We start from the raw sequence: 18,266 nt of genomic DNA, 5'->3' as shown, positions 1-18,266 counted from the left end.
GTGAATATACTAAAAGCCACTGAATTGTGTACTTTTAAAGGGTGACCTATATGATAAGTGATCATCTTACTAATGCTGTTATAAAAATTAATTGACAAAAAGTCACCTGACAGAAAAATGCATCAAAGACATGGATAGGCAATTCACAAAAGGAGAAATATGAGAGAGAGGTAAGTATACTCTATACAGGGGGGAAAAAAGGATGTTCAGCCTCACTAGCAGTCAGAGAACTATAAATAAACACAGGATACCACCTTCCAGCATTAAACCAGCAACAACTGAAAAGCCTGCCAGTTTCCACTGTGGCCAGGGCATGCTCCCCGTGAGCAGGGGCAGACACAGCGCACTGCGCCTGGACGGCAGCCTGCCAACACCGAAGCAAAAGTTTGATGCCGTCCCTGCTTGGGTAAAAATTAATGTTCGGGTGTAATTGATCAGAGAGCCGACAGTGCAGGTGCCAACTGTAAGGAAACTTCGAGTCCTGGTAAAAGACCATGCCCAGACAAAACCCTGCCTTGCTAATAATAAGCTCCACCATGCTGAGCACTCAGAGGTGACTGGCAGGAGAAATTGTGGAGTCGTTGTCTCCAAAGGGCAGCGGCACATGGCTCGAACACCATCTCCAGAGGCAATGAGGCAATACATGGAAGAGCTCCCGTGGCCACCTACCTGCAAAGTCTGCTAACACCACAGCTGGGAGGATGTGAAGTAAACACAACTGTCAGTTGAAGTATAAACTGGGGAAACCACTTTGGAAACCACTTGGTATTATTTGGTCCAACTGAGAATGCACGCACCCAGTGATCAGGCCCACATCTGGGGGCGCACCCCGGAGAGGCTGCACATGTGTGCCCCACAAATGCTCACAGAAGAACCATTAGTCTCAGCAAAATACTGGAAACAAACCAAATGTCCATCAGCAATAGGAAGGCTCGATAAATTCTCATACCGTGGAACACAAGTCATCAACAAAGATGCAATACAACTACAGGCAACACGGGTTAATCTCAAGAATGAATATGAAGCCAAAACGTTAAGTCACTGAAGAAAACAACATGGTTATGTGGTAAGGTGTAAAACTTAGTATTGGCAACGCCATTTTAAAGAGGAAAAGTCAGGCTTCTTGCCCCCTCCTTTCTTTAGAGAATGGAGGGAGAAGAATGTTGGAGCTTCCTGGCTTATAAGGACAACTGGGTCATCTAGTCATAGTTTAACAATAGTTCTCAGAAAGAATAAAGGTTATCTGCCTGGCCAGGCGCTGGCACAGTGGATAGAGCATCGGTCTGGGATGCGGAAGGTCTCGCCAGCTTGGACCCAAGGTCGCTGGCTCAAGCAAGGGGTTACTCGGTCTGCTGAAGGCCCACGGTCAAGGCACATATGAGAAAGCAATCAATGAACAACTAAGGAGTCCCAACGAAAAACTGATGATTGATGCTTCTCATCCCTCTCCGTTCCTGTCTGTCTGTCCCTATCTATCCCTCTCTCTGTAAAAAATAAATGAATTTAAAACAGAAAAAAAAAAGAATAAAGGTTATCTGAAGAACTTCCTTTCCCCTTCAATGGGACCCTTTAGGAGACAATGTTTACATATCCTACACTGATTTTTTTTTTTAATTTTTTTTTAAAAATATTTTATTTATTGATTTTTTTAGAGAGAGAGGAGTGAGAGAGAGAGACAGAGAGAGAGAGAAGGGGGAGGAGCAGGAAGCATCAACTCCCATATGTGCCTTGACCAGGCAAGCCCAAGGTTTCGAACTGGCGACCTCAGTGTTCCAGGTCGACGCTTTATCCCACTGCGCCACCACAGGTCAGGCCTATCCTACACTGATTTTAACTCTTCCCCCCCTCCTGAAGTCCTGAGATTAACATATACCTCTAAAGGGATGGGGGGGTAGACACTAAAAGATTTGTGAATGCCTTTAATATGTAAAAGGACATTTATCGCTATTGTGTTACCTTATAAGTTTTAACATGTAAGAATGTTTTTTCCTTTTAATAGATCCTATAGACAAATGTTGTAAGCTTGTTAATGATTGACTATTGTGTCATGCTCCCCCTCCTTTTCCCCCCAACCTGTATATGATCAAGTGTATGTAACTAGCCCCAGAGCTATATTCGAGGCTACACGATTTGGGTTAGCTATACTCCATGTAAGTCATATGTAGCCAGCTTATTATTATTTTTTGTATTTTTCTGAAGTTGGAAACGGGGAGGCAGTCAGACAGACTCCCGCATGCGCCCAACCGGGATCCACCCGGCACACGCACCAGGAGGCGATGCTCTGCCCATCTGGGGCGTCGCTCTGTTGCAACCAGAGCCACTCCAGCGCCTGAGGCAGAGGCCACAGAGCCATCCTCAATGCCCAGGCCAACTTTGCTCCAATGGAGCCTTGGCTGTGGGAGGGGAAGAGAGAGATAGAGAGGAAGGAGAGGGGGAGGGGTGGAGAAGCAGATGGGCGCCTCTCCTGTGTGCCCTGGCCAGGAATCGAACCCAGGACTCCTGCACGCCAGGACAACGCTCTACCACTGAGCCAACTGGCCAGGGCCTATAGCCGGCTTATTAATAAATCTCCTCCTAAAAATTCTTCTGTATCCTGCCTTGGTGTCTCTATGTAACCTGTGGAATTTAGGTACGCTACTTTATAACAGTTATATCAATTCAAAATCCTGCAAAATTAAACAATATATTGTTTAGCAACACACGCACAGGTGGAGAACTATAAAAAAAAGGCAAGAGAATAACAAAAGTATAATTCAGTGATTACCTGGGGCGAAGGGGAGGCGGACAGGATCAGGGAGGGGCCCTCTAAAAGCAGTGGTCACATTCCTTTTGTAAGCGGAGTAATGCGTGTTTCTTGTATTCTTATTACTTAAATTGTCTATTTTGTATCCAGTCGATGTTACAACAAAGACATTTTTTTTAAACAAGTTTCAACAATGTTCTTTCTGACTTGAAACAGTGTTTTGAATCATTAACTTGGGCAGTTGACTGAATTATAGCATACCAGCAAAGTCCCTGACAGGGGCCCACTCGGCCAGCGGGGGACTAATGAAATGAGCAGTGCTGCCTAACCTGTGGTGGCGCAGTGGATAAAGTGTCGGCCTGGAACACTGAGGTCGCAGGTTCAAAACTCTGCACTTGTCTGGTCAAGGCACATATGGAAGTTGATGCTTCCTGCTCCTGCCCCCTTTCTCTCTCTCTCTCTCTCTCTCTCTCCTCTCTAAAAAAATGAATAAATAAATTTTAAAAATAAAAAAAAGAAAAAAAAGAAATGAGCAGTGCTTCACCCACCTGGCCTTGGGGCTAGAGAGACAGAGCTGCCCCTGGGCAGAGGAGTCTTCCATTCAGGACAGGAAAGGGACTGCTTAGATCAGGGGTCAGGAACCTATGGCTCACGAGCCAGATGTGGTTCTTTTTTTTTTTAAGTTTTTTTAAGATGTGGTTCTTTTGATGGCTGCATCTGGCATAAAAATCTTTAATAAAAATAATAATGTTAAAAATATAAAACATTCTCATGTACTATAATCCATTCATTTCCTACTGCTCATGTTCATGGTTGCGGGTGGCTGGAGCCAATCACAGCTATTCTCTGGGACAATACCGAATTTTTATTGGATAATGCGTAAAGTACATAGGTCGTTGTATGGCTCTCACGGAATTACATTTTAAAATATGTGGCATTCATGGCTCTCTCAGCCAAAAAGGTTCCCGACCCCTGGCTTAGATGAATAGTTCCAGTAGAGGAAGTGCTGGGGGGGGGGGGGCGGGGAGAACTGGTTCTGCTGCCAGACCTTTAAAAAATCCGAAAGACCAGAAGCTGAATACGTTTTTTGATGTTACAATGAACCCACCAGGCCTGCTTTCTGGCCTGGTCCCCACTGTGCTGCAGTTGCCACCTCTGAGCCTCTGGGGTTTAGACATGAGTGCACAGCTCTCAGGTCCAACCACGCCCTCTGCCTCCTTCCGTTGAAGCTCAAGTCTTCTCTCTCCAATTTCCTAACAAGCAGGTTTGAATTCAAGAGCCCAAGCCCTAGTTTTCTGCAAGTGTCGGCGGTGATTACGTTACTGACCTTAATTGGCCCTCAGACTGTTCAGCTACTGATAGGCAGGAGGACGTTAGAGAGTCCAGGTACCCGTGCTGACACTCAACACACACACCTGTAGCAGAGGCTGAAATCACAGTACTGACATGCTTACTCTTTGACCTGTATTGTTTCAGTCATTTCAAAATCGTTACCGGCCAAAGAATTAGATGATGGTCTCCAAGACAATATGTTGTGTGCACATAACGTAGTTGGAGTTTTTCTCTTTCTCTAAGGTTGAGGGCCCCTCACTTTCACAGTGTCTGTCCATTACCCAACAACGTGTCACCCAGCCAGACCCCACATCTGAGTACCTCTGTGCCACCCATGCAGGGACCATCCTTTGGGCTATTTGGAATCAAACAGGTTTTGTTCTTCCTCAACTAGACACTTTCTTTTCTTTTGTATTTTCCTAAAGTGAGAAGCGGGGAGGCAGTCAGACAGAGTTCCACATGCACCCAACCAGGATCCACTGGCATGCCCACCAGGGGGTGATGTTCAGCCCATCTTGGGCATTGCTCCATTGTAGCCGGAGCCATTCTAGCACCTGAGGTGGAGGCTATGGAGCCGTTGTCAGCGCCCGGGCCACCTTTGCTCTAATGGAGCCTTGACTGCAGGAGGAGAAGAGAGAGACAGAGAGGAAGGAGAGGGGGAAGGGTGGAAAAGCAGATGGGTGCTTCTCCTGTGTGCTCTGACTGGAAATTGAACCTGGGACTTCCACACGCTGGGCCAATGCTCTACTGCTGAGCCAACCAGCCAGGGCTTCAACACTTTCTCTCTTGACTGTCTTACGGGTCCTCTTCTCACAAACATGTAATAACGCTAGAGTTACTGATTACGCAGTCAGAGACTCCGCTAAGCATGCTACATGCTTTATACCTCTATCCATCATTTCACCCAATAAAGTTATGTGTGAGGTCATCAATATCCCCATTTTACAGCTGAGGAAACTGAGGCTTAAAGAGGTCGAGTACTTTGCCCAAAGGCATACATCTATCAATAGTAAGCAAAAGGAAGAGTATAAGCCCGGGTATGTCTGACTCAGTTTTTCTTCTAACCAGTACCCTCTATTGCAGGAGTTCTTAGCTGGGGGTGACATTGCCCCAGGAGATGTTTCACAATGTCTTCAGATATATTCAGCTGTCACAGTTGAAGGTAGGTGGGGACTACTGGCATCTATGTGTAGAGGCCAGGGATGCCACTAAACACCCTGAAGTGCATGGGACAGCCCTCCACAAACTTAACCAGTCCCAAATGTCAATAATGTCAAGGTTGAGAAACTCTACTCTACTGGAAAAAGAGGGAAAGACAGAGAAACTACCTCCTGACTTTAACTCTCACAGTTCAGGTTGTAGTTCTCCATGTCTGCATCCCCCGTGACAGTCAGGTAACAAGAAAACCACCGGGTCCTCCTCCCTCTTCACTCAACAGCATGCCAACCCCACACCACCGTGTCACACACACCACACACAGCACACTGAGGTTCTCTCCAGCCCTGGCTGCTGGCCTCTCTCCAGCCAGTCAAAGCTGACCGACCATCCATCCATCCAACAATGTTTACTGGGCACTAGTTATATGCCAGGAAATGAGCTACTCAGTGGGAATACCAGGAGAAACCAGACCCTGTCCCTGCATGCAGGATGCTGGCCTAGCAGGGAGAGAGACAAGGAAACCTAAGATTATAACATAGGGATACTAAGAAATCACAGAGGAGGAGCCCCAAACTCAGCTGTGGTGGGGCTGGGTGGGCTCAGAGACGACTTCCTAGAAGCCTTTGAATTTGAAGAAATTAAACCAGAAGAGGGAACCTTTTCCTTCCAAAGGACCCCTCACCAGATATCAGGGTATGGTCCCTGAGAATCCACAGGTTGACAACTTCAATGAGAAAGCCTGGCAGAACTCCCGAAGACAGGGAGGGACAGAGCAGTCCCGGCACAACCTCCAGGGAGCACAGCCCGCTGGCTTCCCCACAGGCTTAGGCCTTTCACTGCAATCCTAACTGACCTCTCCAGCTTCAAACCATTCTGCACCTTGCAGCAGGAGGTAACTAACATTTGCACATCGGACCTTGTGAATGACACGCTTGATCTCACATAATTCTCAAAACAGTTCTGCAAGGTCGAGATTGTTATCTCTATCTTACAGATGAGGAAACTGAAGCACAGAAATAAAGGAACTGGATCTTAGGGCATAGCGCCACTAATCAGGAAAGCAGGGATTCACAGCCAACACCGGAGTCCTCGTTGCCTCTATCTGAGGGGATCGTTACCGTTATCAATCCAAGACAGGTCGTTCACTCTAAATCTTCACCAGCCACCCCTCTGTGCCCTGCACACCTCTGAACAGATCTCTGTGGTGTTCCTTACACTGTAGTGTGACTATCAATATGCCAGTCTTCTTCGCGTCCACATCCCTAGCCCCCAGCACAGTGTCTGGCATGTTGGTCACAGAAAACACTGAATGCATAAAGAAGCCTGCACTGCCTGAGCACGAGCAACATAAACCTACCCAAGCCAGATCAGCCTGGAGAGAGAGGCCTGGAAAGTATGCCCAGCCCTCTTTCACCAATGCCATGGACTTCCCTCTGGCTGGGCCCAAGCCCCAAGGCAAGCAATCCAGTCACACAAGGGACCAAGCAGGTTCTCTCAACCAGCTTTCCCTCCAGTATTTTAACAGTCACAATTCACTCTTGGTACACCAGACGCTTATGTTTGGGGACATGCTGTACAAACACATGTATCTTTACACATTAGAACCATCAAAGGAATGAGCGCATGCTACCCACTCTGTCTTTTCCTTTCTGTCAAATTAAGTGCATACACAATGGTAGGAGCTGAAGCAGCCAGCTTACAGCATGAGCTGGAAGTTTAGGTTTGAACAAGGAGAGGCACATGATCAGTGCAGCCCTGCTCCTGGATGACTTCACAAAACAGAGTACGCTGCTTGACCAGCTCTGGACTGTCTGCTTCCAGACTAATAAGGGGCAAGGGTCCTAGTCAGATAGCTCAGTTGGTTAGAGCATTGTCCCAATACACAAAGGTTGATGGTTCAATCCCTGGTCAGGGCACATACAGAAACAGATTGATGTCTCTGTCTCTGTCTCTCTTCTCTATATAAAATCAATAAATAAAAGTTTAAAAAATAATAAGAAGCAAAGAATAAACTTCTATTTTGTTTCAGATACTATGTTTTGGAATTGCTTTGTTGGAGCATTTTAATATTGTACTTAGTTAAAACAAAGTATGAGCATTACCCAGTGATGAACTCAGTCTGGTCTCTGTTGGCAAAACAACAATAATACCTACTAGGATTCTGTCATTTGTATAACTTTAAAGGAACTGCTATCTCGACAGAGTGATCTGAATCACGCTGAGCCTTAAGAAAGACAAACTGACCTACTGGTTTGTTTCATCCTTGAGTATTACAGACATACCTCAGATTTCCAAGTAGCCCAGGCTACTCTTGTCTGACAGTCTGTCTGGGTAAACTCCAGCTTGGCTCTCCTTCTCCCACTCATTACCTGAATCAAAGACACCCAAGTGGAAAACGTGATGAGAACCCAAAGGGTACCTGCTTCCGCGAGAGCTGCTCTTTCATTCATTCATCAAACACAGGTTAATGCAGAGCACTGAGCACAAAACCTGACACACAGTGCTCACTAGCAGGACTCTTAACAAGCCTCCAGGGTCAGTCCCTTTAATAGTCTTCACATAGCCAGAAGTCATCTTTCTAATCCACAAATCTGACTCTTAAATGACTTCCCATTAACCTAACATTTAAACTCCATGACTAGATTTAAAACCCCTAGATAGACCACGGCCTGCTTCTCTAGTCTTAACTCCCATCTCTAAGAGGGAGAACCTAATGTGCTTAAAGACACAGCTGGCAAGCACAGACACGGAAGCCAAGCTGCCTGGCCCCACAGTTCATTTTTAGTCACTATGCCAGTCTTGGATCATTTGCTCTATCCTCAGAACCCATCAGGTGCTGAACCACCCTCTTTGGAATGAATGAATAAATGGCTGAAAGAAAGAAAGAATGAATGAATCAATCAAGGAAATAACTGTATACAGGGGCAGTGTCCGCCGCCTACTCTGCCCTGGCAGGCCAGTGCCCTCTGCCCCGGCCAGCGAGTGTGAGCGGCCTCGGCGCCCCGCCACCTCGCGGCCACAGAACGCCCACCCGCTGCGGCGCGCGGGGTCAAGGGGCGGTGACAGCCGGGCGGCAGGGGCGGAGATGCTACCAGCTGGAGTGTCACCCAGCCCAGGAGGTGACTCGCGCTCCCCTGCGGGGACTGCCGGTCCGCCCACTCACTTCCCGCCTGTTCCCCCAGTGGCACACCCCGCCCAGCTGCCCCTCACCCTCCCGCCCCGTGGGTTCCCCTCGGTCCGGGTTCCCTTCCCATTCCATTTCCCTCCCCTCCCCCACACAACCGTCCGGGTGTCCCGCCGCACCCCATCCGCCGCCTCCGCCCGGATCCTGGGACTCCCCCGGCTCCGAGCACTTGCTGACCCTCACCTGCCATGTCCCAGACCCCACCGCTGAGGGAGGTGCATCACGGCCGCGAGAAGGCCGGGGACTGCACTTCAGAGCAGACAAAGGGCGCCGCCATGTTAGAGTCGGGCGGAACCGACCTCGCTGGCTTCCCGGCTGCAACTTCCGCCGCATGCGCAGCGCCCGCGCCGGGCCAGGACCGCAGACAGGCGCATGCGCCTAGCCACCCAGAAGTTCTATAGTAACTTCTGCTCTTAGAATTGTTCTTGTTGTAACCTTTCCCTGGTTTTGTACTGCGTAGGTGACAATAACAGCTTTCACTAAGGTGACCTATCGTCCTCCTGTAGGGAGGATAGTCCTTTTATAAGTTCCGTCCTTCCTCGAAAAGTGTCCTCCTACATGTCCTCCTTTTTGTTATTGGAAGACTAATCTCTAAATGTCCATATTCGATCCATGCAGAGTCGATCCATTGCGTGTGATGTGATGTGATGTATTTGTATCTAAATGAGTACTTTTTTCTTACAATTATTAAAAATTAATAGGCATATAAGCATAATTATAATATAAAATATTACAAATGTTTTTATTAGGGATTTATCATAATGTATATTGTAATTAATAAATTGTTTCTTTTATTTACAATATTGTTTTCTTCAATTTATTTTTGTCCTCCTTTTCATTGTAAAACAGTTGGTCACCTTACTTTTATGTATGGGTTCAGCGCTTACTGTGTACCAGGCACTGTGTTATCTCACTGAACTTCTCACCGCCAGGGCTGAGTAGCTTGGTTAGTTAGAGAGCATGGTCCCAAAGTGCAGTGGTTGCCGGCTTGATCCCCAGTCAGCACATAAATAGATCAGTGTTCCTTTCTCTTTCTCTTTCTCTCTCCCCTCTTCCTCTCTAGCAAAAAAAAAAAAAAAACAAAGAAGAAAAGAAAAAAAAAGTACCCCCGATAGGACAGACTGTTCTCCACAAATTTATGACTGCTAACCTTAAGTGGGACTTTCACAAATGTCCTGTTAACTCCTAGTCCTTTCCTCACAGTGACTTAGAGAACCTCAAAAGCTCAGCGCAGGCCCTGGCCGGTTGGCTCAGCGGTAGAGCGTCGACCTGGTGTGCGGGGGACCCGGGTTCGATTCCCGGCCAGGGCACATAGGAGAAGCGCCCATTTGCTTCTCCACTCCTCCCCCCTCCTTCCTCTCTGTCTCTCTCTTCCCCTCCCGCAGCCAAGGCTCCATTGGAGCAAAGATGGCCCAGGCGCTGGGGTTGGCTCCTTGGCCTCTGCCCCAGGCGCTAGAGTGGACAGAGCGACACGCCGGAGGGGCAGAGCATGGCCCCCTGTGGGCAGAGCGTCGCCCCTGGTGGGCGTGCCAGGTGGATCCTGGTCGGGCACATGCAGGAGTCTGACTGTCTCTCCCCGTTTCCAGCTTCAGAAAGATACAAAAAAAAAAAAAAAAAAGGTCAGCGCGGTTTACTTCACTTTTCTTTTGCAGAAAATGAAGAGCAAATCTTAAGAAATCCTTTTGTCTTCTCAGGAATAAGCATACAAATCTGCTTCTGTGTTCATCTGTGTGGAAAGTAGTCAATCAGGACCCGGCGTCTTTTCCTTCCAGAATCTAAAAAGTAAAAAATTTCTTTCCCAGACTCAGTTGCAGTTAAAATCCCAGATACAGATGGGTTCTGACAGTTGGTAAGATTTGGAAGATAGAAGTGAGGGAGTAGCTGTTGGCCTATTGATGGTAGCTGATTTCTCCTACAAGCTTCAGAGATATCTGAGTCAATCTCAATAGTATTTCCAGCAATGATACAGGCTGATAAGTGGCAATCATGCTGAGTGAATTTGACTAAAATCATTGGGTCTACATTCTTCATACAACATCAGGGTGAATAAATTGCAGACTGGCACATTTCTGTGGCACCAGTCCGCAGACTGCCAGTTGAAAAACACTGCTATAAACTGTGTCCTCCCCAAATCCACATTTTGAAAACTGACCCCCAAAGTGATGGTATTAGGAGGTTGTCATCTTTGGAAAGTGATTAGATCATGAGGAGGAAGCCCTTATAAAAGAGACCCCAGAGAGCTCCTTTGTCCCAGAAAGAAAGATAGCAGTCTATGAACTGTTAAGCAGGTCTTCACCAAAAACCAAATCTGCAGATGCCTTGGATTTGGACTTCCCAACCTCCAAAACGATGAGAAATAAATATTTGTTTTTTAAGTCCCTCAGACCAAGCACACGTTACGTAAGTCCATAAATTCTTAGGTAGGAAAAAACATAGCAAAGCAAAACTGGTTAGGCAGCCAGATAATAACTGAGGTTTGGGAAACTGAGGCCTGGATGAGAAGTTTCCAAGGCCTGATCCAAGTCAGGAAGCAGCTGACATTGGAACAAATGGTGTCTGTTTAGTGGAAAGCCTGCCTCCCAAAGACCCAACAAACAATCTTGTTGCCATAACCCTGTGGATCAAAGTAACCCCCTAATTGCCCCAGGCCAATTCCTGTGGCTCCCAGGGGAAGTCACTCAGTGGATCCGGATTCTGTAACTATAAAAGGTCTAGTCCTTGGATGGAGAACTACATCCTGGAAGAGGTTGCCAAAAACTTCTCCTCCTGCCAGTGCTCAATCAGGCTAGACCAGAGGCAGTGGCGACAGACATGGCCTCATCAAAAGATCCCAGGCACCAGAGAGCCAGTCCCCAAGTCAGGTGCCTTGAGACAGATCTGGACACCAGTTCAGGTAAGAGTCGGCAGAGGGTGACTGAGCCCTGAACAAAGACCTGCTTGGGGGAGAGCGGGGCTGGGAGGGGAGAGGCAGAGGGCAGCTGCCCTCCTTAGGGGCTGCCAGGATTCTCAAGCCAGGCATGGACTTCTGTTTTATTTCTTGTATTAACCAACCTAACAGAACATAAGCTTCCTCCTGAGCCTGTGCTGGGGTGAAGAGAATGGATGTGTTTATTATTTGGATGACTCAAAAACTTACTTTTCTAGACTCAAAGAGACCTGCTCCAGCCCTTGCTTCATGGATAGATGGACCTGCTGCCCATGGCTGCTTCTCCCTGGGCTGAGATCTGAGCCGGGTGGGAAGGGCAGAGCAGGGATCCTGGGGACAGAAGGGACCAGGCACTGATGGTGTTTTCTGAGGTTCTGGTGTTATGAGGGGAGGGAGAGACCAGCATGGTGCTCCCTGAGGACCCACCATATTTGCCGAAGCTGAGCTTCAGTTTCCAGATCTGTTAAAGGTGGCTGGGGCTTTTCTCTCGTTCAAGCACCTCGCTGCTCACAGTGTGGTCTGTGGACCAGCAGCGCTGACATCCCCTGGGAGCTTGTTGGAAACGCAGAACCTCAGGCCCCCACCCTAGCACCAGAATCTGCATATTGACAAGATGCCCGAGCCATCAGTGTGCACAGTAAAGCGAGAGCTGTGTAGGTAATTTCTGTGCTCCTGGGAGGCAGACAGCTGATCAGGGGAAAGCAAAATTTATTTACTTATTTATCTTTTTAAATTAAAAAATCTTTTTCTATTAATCTTGAGAGAGAAAGTAGCATCAATTCCTTGTTTCACTTAGTTGTTCCATTTAGTTGTGCATTCATTGATTACATCTCGTAAGTTTCCTAACCGGGGGTTGAACCCATAATCTCTGGTGCGCCAGGTGCCACCTGGTCAGGGCAAAGGGGTGGCAGGGGCCGAAGGGGGAAGCAGGATTTAAAGTCAGGTCTTTCTGATGCTGAAGTCCATGGCCTTAGACCCCACCCTTCCCATCTCTGTGTGTCAGGCAACATGCAGTTAAACCCCGTGAAATGAACAAGTGAGTCAACAACTGAATTAATAGAATCACATCACCTGTTGTGCTAACACAACCTTTGACCTTCTCCTTCCTTCCAGGTGGGAAGCTGGACCACCATCAGAAGGCCATCCACACAGCTCACCTAACTTTCGTTATCGACTGTGCTCATGGGACACAGCCCTTCCTGGCAGCACAACCCGCACTGCCCCACGCCCCCTGTCCCAACCTAGGATGTATCATCCCTCCAATGAAGACCTACATCTTCTTCCGTGGGGACAACCAGCCCCATCCTCCTCAGGAGGCCCCCCTAGGTGGGGGGCGCCTCACCCAGGCCAGGGGCACCCTGCCACCCTGCAAAGGGACTGTGGCCCCCACTTCCTACCTAGTCAGCCCACTCCACCCCCAGGGGGCTCCTGAAGCCAAGGGAAGCCCCATGAAGATGGTGCCCACAAGGTCTTCAGCTTGGGGAGTAGTCATGGGCTCGCTCAAAGCCCTCTCCTCCTGTGTCTGTGGGCAGGCGGATTAACTGGAAGAGCCTGCCATGGAGGACCGGGTGGCACGCCGGGCTCAAGTGTCCAGGGGCTGCCCTTCTCGGAACCCACCGCTTCTCTGTCAGGATCTGCAAAAATGTCAGGGGAAGCCCCACAGCTTTGTTGGAACTTAAATTCTTATCTTAGAGTGAGGGGCTAGGGTGGGGGAGGGGAGGGAAGAAGGGTTAAATAATCGAATAAATAAAGATGATCTTGAACAGGGACAAAACGAGCGGCATGTAGACACGGAGTCAGGGTAGTGGGGTGGAAAGTGATGGAGGCAAAGAGCTTTTCTGGTACGGTGGCTGGGAAAGGCCTCGCTGAGTGGGTAGCAGTTAAAGTATGATCGAGGCCCTGGCCGGTTGACTCAGTGGTAAAGCGTCGGCCAGGCATGTGGAAGTCCTGGGTTCGATTCCCGACCAAGGCATACAGAGAAGCGCCCATCTGCTTCTCCACCTTTCCCCCTCTCCTTTATCTCTCTCTCTCTCTTCCCCTCCCGCAGCCAAGGCTCCACTGGAGCAAAGTTGGTCCGTGCGCTGAGGATGGGTCCATGGCCTCCCCCTCCATGACCTCCCCCTCAGGCGCTAGAATGGCTCCAGCCCCAACAGAGCAACCCCCAGATGGGCAGAGCATCACCCCCTGGTGGGCATGCCGGGTAGATCCCAGTCGGGCGCATGCAGGAGTCTGTCTCTCTGCCTCCCCACTTCTAACTTCAGAAAAATACAAAATAATAATAATAATAATAAATTTAAAAAAAGTATGATCGATAACGTGAGAGGGAGCCAGCTCTGAGAACCACCCTCCAGGGCCATCGGCTGGCATCTTGTCCCAAGGTGGACCAGGGTGGGGTCAGAATGCCCTGGTATGACAGGCAGAAGTGGCACATTGGCTGCCGTTGTCTTGGCTCACATCCAGGTGTGTAGGTCACGGAAGCACATGAGACACAGAATGGGGAAGTTCAAGAAATCAGGCAGCACCTGGCAACGTAGGGGTAAATAAAGGGAGCCGACTTCTCTAGAGGGGCGGAAGTATGCAAAAGGGAACGGAGTATCATATTTGAACAAATAAGAGATATTATTAATTGAACATCTACTGCATACTGGGTTCATGCTGCCCCCTAGAGATACAGAAAAAGGAAAGTGGGTGGGGGTGGGGGGTGTTGGGGCGTTTCTGCTCCGGAGGGCAGTCATGTTCCCCACAGGAAGTGGGGTCCTGTGTGTGTGAGATGCTTGTAGTTTTAAGTGATCACAACACCATGCAAAATGCTAAGTCCACGCATCTGAGGAAGTGTCCAGGGCTCTCAGATTAAAATCGCTGACTGTTCATTTATTTATTCAATGACTGTTTTTACCATGTTCTTACAAACTTTAGCAGCTAACATGTATTGACCATTTGCTCCGTGCCAGGGAAACAACATCCTCACTGTGCCAGTATGGGGATGCACTGTTTGTGTTTCCATTTCACAGATTAGGGAACTGAGGCACAGAGAGGTTGAGGGAACCCAGTCAAGTCCCTGTGGACTGGTACAGTTGCGATTAGAACTTGAGCAAGCCTGGTGCTCGAGTTCTTGTTCCTAACTATAGGACCAATGTCCTCTTAATTTTGTAAGGTATCTTTTAGGCAGACCCTTCTCTACAAAGAGAATAGATGTGACCCTGTCCTGGTAGGGAAGGCAAGAAAGGTGACTATTGATTACCATAGCTTCTGGTAAGTGCAACAATAAGAGCACACTGAATTCTGTTGGGGCTGGAGGAGAGGAAATCAGGGAGGGCTTCTTGTAGGAAGTGACATCTAACCACCAGTGAGTGAACCATACAAAGGTAAGGAGGCAGAGATGGGGAGTGTTCCAGGAAGAAGGACCAGAGCCATTCAGTCTAGCTGGAGTATTTATTCATTCACCAAGTATTTATTGGATACTCACTGTGTGCCAGACTTTGGGCTAGACACTGAGATGGAGCAGTGATGAGACAGATGTGATCCCCATCACAAAGGTACTTATTTGCTTGACTAGTAGTGGCTCAGAGGATAAAGTGTCAACCTGGGATGCTAAGGTCCCAGGTTCGAAACTGTGAAGTCATTGGCTTGAGTGCAGGCCCAATCTGGCTTGAGTGTGGGATCATAGACATGATCCCATGGTCTCTGGCTTGAAGCCCAAGATTGCTGGCTTGAGCAAGGGGTCACTGGCTTGGCTGGAGCCCCCCAGTCAAGGCACATATGAGAAAGCAATCAATGAACAACTAAAGTGACGCAACTATGAGTTGATGCTTCTCATCTCTCTCCCTCTCTCTCTGTCTCTTCTGCAAAAACACCAACACACAAATAAATAAAGAAAAAAACAATGGTGCTTATTCACTAGCAAAGCACACAACACAACAAACAGAGAGGCCAGAGAATGGCAGGGACCACATCATGTGAGGCCTTACAGGCCACAATGGGGTCTTTAGAGTTTATTCTGAGATGGGAGCCATTAGAAATTGAGAGCAGAGAGTGACATTGACCATATCAACCTTTCTTTTTTAAGTCCTGGTGGCACTTTTTTTTATTTTTTATTTATTGATTTTAGAGAGAGATAAGGCCTGACCTGTGTGGCGCAGTGGATAAAGCATCAACCTGGAACACTGAGGTCGCTAGTTTGAAACCCTGGGCTTTCCTGACCAAGGCGCATATGGGAATAGATGCTTTTTGCTCCTCTCTCCTACTCTCTCTCTCTCTTCCCCCCTAAAATGAATAAATAAGATCTTAAAAATAAATTTTAAAAAGTTTAGAGAGAGATGAAGGAGAGAGAAAGACAGAAACAATATGTTCCTGTATGTGCCCTCATCAGGGATTGAGCCAGGAACCTCTGTGTATCAGGACGACATTCCAACCAACAAGCCATCCAGCCAGGGCAGACCATACCTCCCTTGAAAATTTTTTCCTCTAGCTCTTGTACTGGGATCAGAAACTTAAGAGGCTGCACCTTAATTCAGGCAAGGTGGGGAATGGTTCAAACTAGAGAGGTGGTGACAGAATAAATCTGGGTCAATTCGGTCCCTTTCTCTCCCCCCTCCTCCTTAAGAAGCACTGGGTTAGAAGAGCCTGAAAACAACTGGCAAAGGGAGTTTGAGACTCTCAAGGGAGTTTGCACATCTAGCTTTTCACCAGCAGGTGTCGCCCTATCATCAGACTAGGGGGCACCCTCGTCTTGCCTGGGTGGGGAAGGTGGGTACCTGCTAGGCATGCTGGGGCCAGTGGCTCAGTAGGGTCCATGTTTTCAGAAGCCAAACACTCCTTTCATTTGAAATAATGACTATTGCTATTTTTATGTATATACCCCCACACACACACCTCAGTTCCTTTAAAACCAGACTCCCCTGGAAGGTTGTCCCTGGGTCCAGGCCCTGAGGGGACTGGCCCAGCTGGCTGGCTGGCTGGCATTGAGTCCCAGGCCAGCTGTGCTGACTGTAAACTTGGTTCAGAAGACAATTTTAATAAAAGCTTAGCATTTATTGAGCTTATACAAAAACATCATTTTTCTCTGGTTCCTGGGAGGGTGCCGCCTGATCTTTGTTTATGGATGAGGGAACTGAGGCTTCCAGAGGCTTCCCTCCCTGCCTCCACCCCTGGGGCCCAGACAGACTCTTCTGGGAGGGCCAGGGGACCTTTCAGCTCTGCCCCCACCTGCTTGTCCTGGAGAGAAGACCCCAGCTTCCAGGGCAGCTCCTCAGTTCCTCTAGCCCAGAGGTCTTAAACTCGCAGGCCGCGGGCCGCATGCGACTGGCCCGCAGATTAATCCACGAAGTTTGATTAGCCTGCGGGCCGCACAAAATTGGTGGGCGGGCCGCATGGCAACGAGTTTGAGATCCCTGCTCTAGCCCATGTCTTGGTCCTGATGGCACAGGGAGAGTGTGGGCAGAGCTGGCGAGATCAGGATCCAAACTGATGTGAAATAACAGCATCTGAGCCCTCCGGGGCATTTCAGTGCACGGCGCACGTGAACTACGTCACTACCAAGTGCCGAGGCTCTTATGTGCATTGCGGAGCAACTCTAGCGGGTAGTTCCTATGAACCCCATTTTACTGCAACACAGAACAGTTGAGGTACTTGCTCAAGATCACACAGTTCAGAAGCAGCGGAGCCAAGATTTGAACCCAGGTTGTATGGCTCCAGAGTTTGTGACTGACCATCTACTCTTTACTGAGGCTTGTTAGCTTTAAAAAAAAAAAAAAAATCCTACATTTACTTTACTTCCCATGCCAGCCTTGGGAGCAAGAGGACAGAATAAGGCTTTATTCTTCTGCTATTGCAGAACCAGATAGGGGAGGCAGGATGGAGAGGGGAGCTGGGGGTGCAGTGGGGGAGGGGGGCTTACCTCGGCCAGGGAAGGGTGGCCATGGGGAGGGGGGGCTGGTTTGGTGGAGAAGCCCTGGCTGCAGGCTCTGGAGGTGCGGATCTTCATTCCATCTCTGCCACTGACTTGCTTAGTGACTTAGGCAAGGCTCTCCCCCTCCATGGGTCTTGGTCTCCCTGTAGTACTGTAAGGAGTTTGAACTGACTCCCCAGGGGACCAGGGCCGGCCAACCAAGTTGGGTGAGGCCCCAGGGTCTGCCCACCACATCATGTGTCCTTTTCATCTGAGTCTTAGTTTCTGTTGAAGGCAAGGTATGGGTCTAGGGTTCTTTGGGCTCTGTCTGTGACTCTGAGCTGATAGCTCCAGAGGCTTTCTGGAGAAGGAAGCTTTTGGCTGGGCTAGGTCTTTAAAAGTGAGGGAACGTCTTAGATCCTCTGCACCCCTCAGGGTCTCTGACACCACCTAACCTAGACCTTCTTTGCAGGTCTCTAGCTCTGGAGAGTGACATCTTTTCATTTCCCCTACCTCCTGCCCAGGCTTACTCCAAAAGCTGTAAGCTGTGTGAGTTCCCTTTCCTGTACAGGATGCCAGGGTAGGGGCCGGGAGCTACCTTGGTAGGACCCCTGGTGGTGGGCAGTACTGACCGAGGGGCAGCCCCTGCAGAGGGCTTTCTACAGCCACAGCCCAGCAATGCAGATCCTAGCCATGCCACCTCCAAGCTGGGTCACCTTGGGCCTGTTGCTTGACCTCTCTGAACCCTCATGTCCTCCTTGATACCCACCTTGCAGGATTGTTGTGGTAGTGAGCAGTGTGCTTGGCCCACTCTGGGCTCTCAATGAATGGGGCTGCTATAAATTATCCTTGATGGGGTGGGGGGCAGGGCGCAGGGCCCCCAGCCAGGCCTGTATTTAGCCTGAAAGGGTGGGGAGCCCTAGGAGACAAAGCGTTGTCGCCAGTCCAGGCGCCTAGGGGGCGGAGCCGATGAGAAACAGCCTCCATCCCCTCCTCCCCGCCCTCCTTTTGTGCAGGGTCACCTTGGCTGGAGAGC

The 18,266-nt window shown here is 48.9% G+C and overlaps 2 protein-coding genes across 3 annotated transcripts in view; one reads left to right on the top strand and one right to left on the bottom strand.

Annotated features, from left to right (window-relative positions):
- The window catches only part of ZBTB17 (zinc finger and BTB domain containing 17), a 31,981-nt gene extending 23,232 nt beyond the window's left edge, over nt 1-8,749 (bottom strand). For both annotated transcript variants that reach the window (XR_010730508.1, XM_066270352.1), the window contains exons 1-2: nt 8,601-8,749; nt 7,516-7,602 (exon numbers count right to left, since the gene is read on the bottom strand). The gene's annotated coding sequence lies outside the window, so the exon portion shown is untranslated. The remainder of the gene's footprint in view (nt 1-7,515; nt 7,603-8,600) is intronic.
- Nucleotides 8,750-11,228: 2,479 nt separating this feature from the next.
- Nucleotides 11,229-12,908, top strand: SRARP (steroid receptor associated and regulated protein). Its single transcript, XM_066265172.1, has 2 exons — nt 11,229-11,310; nt 12,457-12,908. The coding sequence occupies exons 1-2, from the start codon at nt 11,229-11,231 to the stop codon at nt 12,882-12,884; spliced, it is 510 nt and encodes a 169-aa protein (XP_066121269.1). The 3' UTR covers nt 12,885-12,908.
- Nucleotides 12,909-18,266: the final 5,358 nt, after the last annotated feature.

Source organism: Saccopteryx bilineata, chromosome 3, assembly GCF_036850765.1.
Source record: "Saccopteryx bilineata isolate mSacBil1 chromosome 3, mSacBil1_pri_phased_curated, whole genome shotgun sequence".
Taxonomy (NCBI): Eukaryota; Metazoa; Chordata; class Mammalia; order Chiroptera; family Emballonuridae; genus Saccopteryx; species Saccopteryx bilineata.
The sequence above is the reverse complement of the archived record's forward strand: the minus strand, read 5'-3'. Positions and strand labels throughout refer to the sequence as shown.